The sequence below is a fragment of the Oncorhynchus kisutch genome, linkage group LG27 (genome assembly GCF_002021735.2).
Source record: "Oncorhynchus kisutch isolate 150728-3 linkage group LG27, Okis_V2, whole genome shotgun sequence".
In the NCBI taxonomy this organism is placed as follows: domain Eukaryota; kingdom Metazoa; phylum Chordata; class Actinopteri; order Salmoniformes; family Salmonidae; genus Oncorhynchus; species Oncorhynchus kisutch.
Window position 1 is genome coordinate 20,763,012 of NC_034200.2, and position 9,135 is coordinate 20,772,146.

General features: G+C 41.9%; 1 protein-coding gene across 1 annotated transcript; it reads left to right on the top strand.

Annotated features, from left to right (window-relative positions):
- The first annotated feature begins 5,565 nt into the window (after positions 1-5,565).
- LOC109871542 (tiggy-winkle hedgehog protein-like) lies at positions 5,566-8,858 on the top strand. The gene is made up of 3 exons (XM_020462430.2): positions 5,566-6,070; positions 7,282-7,543; positions 7,920-8,858. Exons 1-3 carry the CDS (start codon positions 5,762-5,764, stop codon positions 8,594-8,596), a joined length of 1,248 nt encoding a protein of 415 aa, XP_020318019.1. The 5' UTR covers positions 5,566-5,761; the 3' UTR covers positions 8,597-8,858.
- Positions 8,859-9,135: the final 277 nt, after the last annotated feature.

The window sequence follows — 9,135 nt, forward strand, 5'->3', positions numbered from 1 at the left end:
TGGGCTGAGAGTGGCTGAGGGGTGGGATTAAAGAGCTGAGGTCTATGGTGATAGGTGGGCTGAGAGTGGCTGATGGGTGGGATTAAAGAGCTTATTTTTGGTAATGTATTATTGTTATGTGACTGCTTAATATAAAAGTACCATATACAGTTGAAGTCGGAAGTTTACATACACTCCACAAATTTCTTGTCAACAAACTATAGTTTTGGCAAGTCGGTTAGGACATCTACCTTGTGCATGACACAGTAATTTTTCCAACAATTGTTTACAGACAGATTATTTTACTTATAATTCACTGTATCACAATTCCAGTGGGTCAGAAGTTTACATACACTAAGTTGGCTGTGCCTTTAAACAACTTGGAAAATTCCAGAAAAGAAGCTTCTGAAGCTTTAGATGGATTGTCATCATAAATGTCATCATTTGAGTCAATTGGAGGTGTACCTGTGGATGTATTTCAAGGCCTACCATCAAACTCAGTGCCTTGACATCATGGGAAAATCAATAAGAAATCAGCCAAGACCTCAGAAAAAAAAATGGTGGACCTCCACAAGTCTGGTTCATCCTTGGGAGCAATTTCCAAACGCCTGAAGGTACCCCGTTCATCTGTACAAACAATAGTATGCAAGTATAAACACAATGGGATCACACAGCCGTCATACCGTTCAGGAAGGAGATGCGTTGAATGTACTTTGGTGCGAAAAGTGCAAATCAATCCCAGAACAGCAAAAGACCTTGTGAAGATGTTGGAGGAACCAGGTACAAAAGTATCTATATCCACAGTAAAACGAGTCCCATATCGACATAACCTGAAAGGCAACTCAGCAAGGAAGAAGCCACTGCTCCAAAACCGCCATAAAAAAGCCAGACGATGGTTTGCAACTGCACATGGGGACGAAGATCGTACTTTTTGGAGAAATGTCCTCTGGTCTGGTAAAACAAAAATAGAACTGTTAGGCCAAAATGACTTTCATTATGTTTGAAGGAAAAAAGTGGAAGGCATGCAAGCCGAAGAACTCCATCCCAACCGTGAAGCATAGGGGTGGCAGCATCATGTTGTGGGGGTGCTTTGCTGCAGGAGGGACTGGAGCACTTCACAAAATTGATGGTATCATGATGATGGAAAATTCTGTGGATATATTGAAGCAACATCTCAAGATATCAGTCAGGAAGTTAAAGCTTGGTCACAAATGGGTCTTCCAAATTGACAATGACCCCAAGCATACAAAATGGACAACAAAGTCCAGGTATTGGAGTGGCCATCACAAAGCCCCAACCTCAATCCTATAGAAAATTTGTGGGCAGAACTGAAAAAGCGTGTGCGAGCAAGGAAGCCTACAAACCTGACTCAGTTACACCAGCTCTGTCAGGAGGAATGGGCCACAATTTACCCAACTTATTGTGGGAAGCTTGTGGAAGGCGAACTGAAACGTTTGACCCAAGTTAACAATTTAAAAGCAATGCTACCAAATACTAATTGAGTGTATGTAAACTTCTGACCCACTGGGAATGTGATGAAAGAAATAAAAGCTGAAATAAATCACTCTCTACTATTATTCTGACATTTCACATTCTTAAAATAAAGTGATCCTAACTGACCTCAGAAAGGGAATTTTTAAATGTCAGGAATTGTGAAAAACTGAGTTTAAATGTATTTGGCTAAGGTGTATGTAAACTTCCTACTTCATCTGTATGTAAAATGTGTATGTAAAATGAATGTTGATGAAGCAAAAGCTATAAAAAAACTAAAAGATATTTGTCCTCTGAAGAGGGGTTAATAATTATATATTTTTTATTTAAAAAAATAACATATGGAGGCCTACCTGTCAGTGTTTCCACAGCATTAATTTTGCTATGGTGCTGCAATACAAAAAAATCATTGCCCCCACTGTTTTTAACATCATAGTACACTAGTATGTGGACACCCCTTCAAATGAGTGGATTTGGCTATTTCAGCCACACCCGTTGCTGTCAGGTGTATGAAATTGTGCCATGCAATCTCCATAGACAAACATTGGAAGTAGAATGGCTCATACTGAAGAGCTAAGTGACTTTCAACGTGGCACCGTCATAGGATGCCACCTTCCCAACAAGTCAGTTCATCAAATTTCTGCCCTGTTAGAGCTGCCTCTGTGTGCCTCGGTGTGTAAAATTGTTTGTCCTCGGTTGCAACACTCTCCACCGAGTTCCAAACTGCCTTTAGAAGCAACACTAGCACAAATACAGCTCGTCGGGAGCCTTGTGAAATGGGTTTCCATGGCCGAGCTGCTGCACGCAAGCCTAAGATCACCATGCGCAATACCAAGCTTCAGCTGGAATGGTGTAAAGTTCACCACCATTGGACTCTGGAGCAGTGGAATCGCATTCACCATCTGGCAGTCCGACGGATGAATCTGGGTTTGGCACATGCCAGGAGAACACTAGCTGCCTTAATGCATAGTGCCAACTGTAAAGTTTGGTGGAGGATTGGTGGAGGAGGAATAATGCTCTGGAGCTGATTTTCATGGTTCGGGCTCGGCCCCTTTATTCCAGTGAAGGGAAATCTTAACACTACAGCATACATTCGAGACGATTCTGTGCTTCCAACTTTGTAGCAACAGTTTAGAGAAGGCCCTTTCCTGTTTCAGCATGACAATGCCCCTGTGCACAAAGAGATGACCATATAGAAATGGTTTGTTGAGATCAGTGTGGAAGATCTTGACTGGCCTGCACAGAGCCCTGACCTCAACCCCTTCAAACACCTTTGGGATGAATTGGAACGCTGATTGCGAGCCAGGCCTAATCACCCAACATCAGTGCCCGACCTCACTAATGTTCTTGTGGCTGAATGGAAGCAAGTCCCCACAGCAACGTTCCAACATCTAGTGGAAAGCCTTCCCAGAAGAGTGGAGGCTGTTATAGCAGCAAAGGTGGGACCAACTTCATAATAATGCCCATGAGTTTGGAATGAGATGTTCGACGAGCAGGTGTCCACATACTTTTTGGCCATATAGTGTATTTCTACAAACATACTTTCGATCATCTTTAGAACATCGTTCTAAAGGTTATTTAGCTTTTTGGAACTGTCATTCCTCCTCAGACTTCACCCAATCAAGTCTCACTCCTCCTCCTTAACCTAATCTCATGCTATTCTACACATTTTGCCATGAGGCTGAGAGAAAGTTTTGCAGTTTTAAAGCAGTTTTCTACTGTTAAAACAGTTTTTTTTACTGTAATTCTAAACATTTAGAATTTTGATATTGTAACTTCCATCCCTGTCCTTCGCCCCTCTGAACACATCGACAACAGTCACCATCATTACCTATCGCTCCAGAAAAGCCGCAGCCCTTGGAAAGCCAAGGAAACAACTACTTCAAGGTCTCAGAGTGAGTGACATACCCGATTGAAACGCTACTAGTGTGCACCGCTAATAGCTATCTCAGGGATGGGCAACTTAATAGATTCGATCCTCTCAATCCGTATATGACGTGAGACACATTTGACAGAAGTACCGAAAGTAACAAAAATTCTAGTATTGAATCGTTTTTCATGTTTGAATAACGAAAAAGTACCGAAGTTTCGGTATACCATGCTATACTATTTGAGAGAAGATTTAGCAATTTTATAACACATTTCATGCAATTCTACTAATTTTGCCATGGGGCGGAGAGGAAAATTTGCTGTTTTACCGCACATTTTCTGCAATTCTACACATTTTGCCATAGGGTGGAGAGATTTTTGCAGTTTTTAATATGATATCTGAGTGAGACTGACTAACAAAATCAATGGGGGCCCCTCTGGCCTGTAATTCCACCATGATAACAAGTTTAGATGGCTGGATGCTAAACTAACTTAGCAATGTAAAAAATGCTAGCTGACATGGCCTAATTGAGTGACTATCAGTAACTCATCCTTCTTCTTCCTCCAAACACGGCAAGTGGAGTAGACAAAGAAGCTCTATTTTTGTCTCATCAGACCACATGACCTTCTCCCATTCCTCCTCTGGATCATCCAGATGGTCATTGGCAAACTTCAGACAGGCCTGGACATGCGCTGGCTTGAGCAGGGGGACCTTGCGTGCGCTGCAGGATTTTAATCCATGACGGCGTAGTGTGTTACTAATGGTATTCTTTGAGACTGTGGTCCCAGCTCTCTTCAGGTCATTGACCAGGTCCTGCCATGTAGTTCTGGGCTGATCCCTCAGCTTCCTCATGATCATTGATGCCCCATGAGGTGAGATCTTGCATGGAGCCCCAGACCGAGGGTGATTGACCGTCATCTTGAACTTCTTCCATTTTCTAATAATTGCGTCTACAGTTGTTGCCTTCTCACCAAGCTGCTTGCCTATTGTCCCGTAGCCCATCCCAGCCTTGTGCAGGTCTACAATTTTATCCCCGATGTCCTTACACAGCTCTCTGGTCTTGGCCATTGTGGAGAGGTTGGAGTCTGTTTGATTGAGTGTGTGGACAGGTGTCTTTTATACAGGTAACGAGTTCAAACAGGTGCAGTTAATACAGGTAATGAGTGGAGAACAGGAGGGCTTCTTAAAGAAAAACTAACAGGTCTGTGAGAGCCGGAATTCTTACTGGTTGGTAGGTGATCAAATACTTATGTCATGCAATAACATACAAATTAATTTCTTAAAAATCATACAATGTGATTTTCTGGATTTTTGTTTTAGATTGAGTCTCTCACAGTTGAAGTGTACCTATGATAAAAAATTACAGACCTCTACATGCTTTGTAAGTAGGAAAACCTGCAAAATTGGCAGTGTATCAAATACTTGTTCTCCCCACTGTACACAGAAATCCCATTCACTTGTTTTACTGTCACACTGGAATTAGTAGCCATTGTTGGTGTAAGAGCAGTTGCTGACCCATAAAGTTCAGCTGGCCCTACAGATGCTTGCCATTGGAAGACTGGTGGTGATAGGCACAGAAGTCCAGAGGCAGAGAGGGAAACTCGGAGATTGCAATAAACTCCCCTACATGTTAATCCCCATTGAGGGACATTCCGTTTGCTTCCCAAATTGCACCCTATTCCTTATATAATTCACTACTTTTGACGACTGTGTCCCTCACTTCACATCCTCCTTAGTTAATGTATTCTGACCTGCATATGCTCTCTGTGCAACTAACCTGCATCGAAATGACTATGCAGACCATAGAGGCAGATTTAAATGTAGGCATAAGAGGCAATTGCCCCAGGCATCACATCATCAACGGGATTCGTGAGCTGGCATTATAATAAAAAAAAATACGAGCCTCCCTCCTCCCAATAATTTCTTTCAATATGAATATAATTCAAGTGTATCTCATAATAACACAAAAAAGTGTCATTAATCAGGAATTTATGTTAAGTGGCCTATTGACACTGTCAACCCTGCTATTTGAATTGCATGGAGCAAAAATCGGGTTGTCAAGTGGAGCCAATCAGGTTCTTTACTTCACATACATTGATGAGCTATCAAATATAGAGCACTAGAGCAGAATGAAGCCAACTCATTCACGCGTCTGGACCGGAGTCTGGGCTACGGCTATCCACCGTCGAACAGCGATTTCTGAAGCAGCAGCAGCACAGCTCCAATGTGCTCTGGGCGCAGCGACATACAACATAACTGTCATTACGGCACCTGCTTCAGTAGAGGGTCGTTTGACATCCTCCTTCTAGAGTAGAGAGAAAGAAACGAGGAAACGGATACAGGGTAGAGAGTGAGATACTCCGAGATAAGCGAGAGGATATAGTCAGCCTACACCACAGGAACCTAAAGACAATTCATCCAATGGACATGATGCTGATGTCGATAAGACTTGCGCTTGTGGGCTTCATCTGCCTGTCTTTAGTATCCGCTGGCTTCGCCTGTGGTCCAGGTAGGGGATATGGAAAAAGAAGACATCCGAAAAAACTGAAGCCTTTGGCTTACAAGCAGTTCATTCCCAACGTGGCAGAGAAGACCCTTGGGGCCAGTGGCAAATACGAAGGGAAGATCACAAGGAACTCTGAAAGATTTAAAGACCTGACACCAAACTACAATCCTGACATTATTTTCAAAGATGAGGAAAACACTAATGCTGACAGACTTATGACACAGGTGGGGATAGTAAGACGTATAGTGAGACATTGAGTAAGCGCATGGAGATGCATCTTGTGAGTCCTGGGTGATCATTTGGCACGAGAATAATGAATGACAGCTCAGTTTGAAGTGACAGTTGTTAAACATCGACGAATGACATTTATGGTTACTATGCAAACCTATGTAGGCTTTGATAGTTTGAAATGGCTTAAAATCGATCTATGCACCATATCGGACTATTTCTGTATATGGACAGTTCTACCCTTTATGTCTCCAGTTGGGCTTATCCGAGCATGAACATTGAGACGTCGTTATGGATGCCCCGTGCACGACTGCTACAACTCATTAAAGGGGTTGGTTCTAGACGGTTAATGTTAGGCTATGATACACTTGAACTATAGACTACCCCCCCCCCCTTCCTCCCTCCCTCCCATCCCTCTCTCAGTCGTTCAGTAAGTCTATGATCTATCAATAACAAGTTATCCTTTCAGCTGGACCCATAACAATAGGCATTAACCATAGCCTACATTTCTGCCTCTGTTTATCTGTCTGTCTCTGTCTGTATATCGCTCTCATTCTTTCTTTCTTTCCCTCTCTCTCACTTACACACACGGACGCAGAAAGAGAGAGAGAGGATTCCTTCTGAATTTGACTCTGATATTTAAACTTAATTCTGATGTGTAGATGGGTCAACTGATTTTAGTTGATGTAATAGATGTAATTTGTCATTTTATCCTAAACAGTTGCGTTATGTATTGCCTGTGGATCTATGCTTAATTTGCATAGTTCGGGGCAGGAGCCCAAGACCTATATAGACAACTTTTTCCTCTAATTATGACTTGGTAAAATCTGACTGAACAACTGACTGCCTACTTTTTAGTACCACTCAGTTATCGATCGAAAGTGGCTTGGGATTTGTATGTTTTAATTTGACCGATGACAGCCGCAGGGTCTCTGGGGTGGTCAGTTGCATTTGATGCTCGTTCAAGCGTGCAACGAAAGTTATGCAACCTTTACATATATCTATGAGCCACACACATATGATAAGAATCATAAAAAAATAATGTAACATCGAAAAATGAATCAACAGATGCTTCTATATACGACTCTGTCTTCACCCGGTCTTGTACATGCTATAGACCGATATTGAGTGTGTGTGTGCGTGTGAGACCCTCCTGTTTAACCCCTTGTGTTTCCTGATATCTCAATTATCTTTCTCTCCTTTTCAGAGATGTAAGGACAAACTGAACTCTTTGGCTATTTCAGTCATGAATCAGTGGCCGGGAGTGAAGCTGCGCGTGACAGAAGGCTGGGACGAGGATGGACACCATTTCGAGGAATCTTTACACTATGAAGGAAGGGCTGTGGATATCACCACCTCTGACAGAGATAAAAACAAGTATGGAATGTTATCCAGGCTCGCAGTGGAGGCGGGATTCGACTGGGTCAATTATGAATCCAAAGCCCATATTCATTGTTCTGTGAAAGCAGGTAAATAACAAATGAACAAATAATAATACTGTATGTACATTTGAAATGTTGTCCAAAAAATGTCAACATTATTTCCACAACCGTTCATGAACTGTTTATTACATACGTGGTACGTGGCTATGCCAAGAAAACAATTTATTCGTTAAGTTATGTGTTCGATAGGCCCATGTATGTGCCTTGTTGTTACAAAGTTATAAGACAATGCCTGTGACTCATGTTGCAGTGTAGCCGATCAACTGCTATGCCCCATTTGTTAGAGCAGTAGGTCCCATATTTATCCAGGTCATTCGGTTTACATTTATAAATGTATATGGCAATAGTGACTTGGTCCAAATTCTGTATTATTTAATTATATTTATTCTCCGCTGTTCTCTAGAAAATTCAGTTGCTGCAAAATCGGGTGGCTGCTTCCCAGGATCCGCCTCAGTTCTTCTCGAGGATGGTCGGAGCAAGCTGGTAAAGGAACTGGAGGTGGGCGACAAAGTGTTAGCTGCAGACAAAGAAGGACATATTGTATCTAGCGATTTCCTTATGTTCATGGACCGAGATCCAGTAACAAGTCGAGAATTTTATGTTTTTGAAACGGAGAAGCCCAACAGAAAGTTAAGACTGACGCCGGCACACCTGGTCTTCGTCACAAATAACGTTACGGATGGCGATATGACTGCAGTGTTTGCCAGTAATGTAAAACCTGGGCAACAGGTGTTTGTCGTGGACGAGGCACTAGACCACCTAAAGGCAGTGACCGTGGAAAGGATTTACGTGGAAGAATACGAGGGATCTTATGCACCAGTGACTTCACAAGGAACCATCATAGTTGACCATGTTTTGGCGAGCTGTTACGCGGTAATCGAGGACCACAAATGGGCGCACTGGGCCTTTGCACCAGTCCGGTTGGGTCACGCGTTGATGTCTTGGACAGGTCTAGTCAAAGAGCGCGAGGAAATCCCTCAGAGAGATGGAATAGACTGGTACTCAGACATTCTATACCACATAGGGACATTGCTGCTGGACAGAAACTCCTTTCATCCCCTTGGAATGTCACAAAGTTGAGACCATTTCAAAGACACAATGTTCTTAAAGATCGAAATACTTTTGGGCACTGGAGCCATACATGTATATTCTTATTTATTATCTTATGTATTCCTCCTATCATGAACCAGTCGAATTTATTCGTCTAGAATAGTGTGAAAAATCTGTGAAAAATGTATTTCTAAACATGTTTTTTTTTAAATGATTGTTTAATGTTATGTGAACTGACTTATATTTTCATGGATGAACATGAAGCATTGCCTCAATAAATTATATTTGTGTACATGTAGCTTGTATGTTAGCCTGAACAAATACATTCTCACATTTCGATTTCCAAAATCCACAATACATAGTTCAACAACAGAAAAATTAGTTATCCTATGAAATAAGTGCCTTTATGTCTATAAATGCATAAATGCTCAAGCCTACTGAAAACGATTAGTTGAATTCAAGGAGTGCAATAAAACTCTGTAAATCGTTGGTATAATAGTCTACAGTAGGCAAATTTTGCCAAATACCTTTCAGATGAAGCATTGTTTAAAAATCAGTATTTCTATATG

Excerpts from the sequence above, each read along its gene's own strand:
- LOC109871542 (XM_020462430.2), top strand. The coding sequence starts at position 5,762 with ATGGACATGATGCTGATGTCGATAAGACTTGCGCTTGTGGGCTTCATC. Across the intron at positions 6,071-7,281 it reads CTGACAGACTTATGACACAG|AGATGTAAGGACAAACTGAA; the intron begins GTGGGGATAGTA and ends TCTCCTTTTCAG. Across the intron at positions 7,544-7,919 it reads TCATTGTTCTGTGAAAGCAG|AAAATTCAGTTGCTGCAAAA; the intron begins GTAAATAACAAA and ends GCTGTTCTCTAG.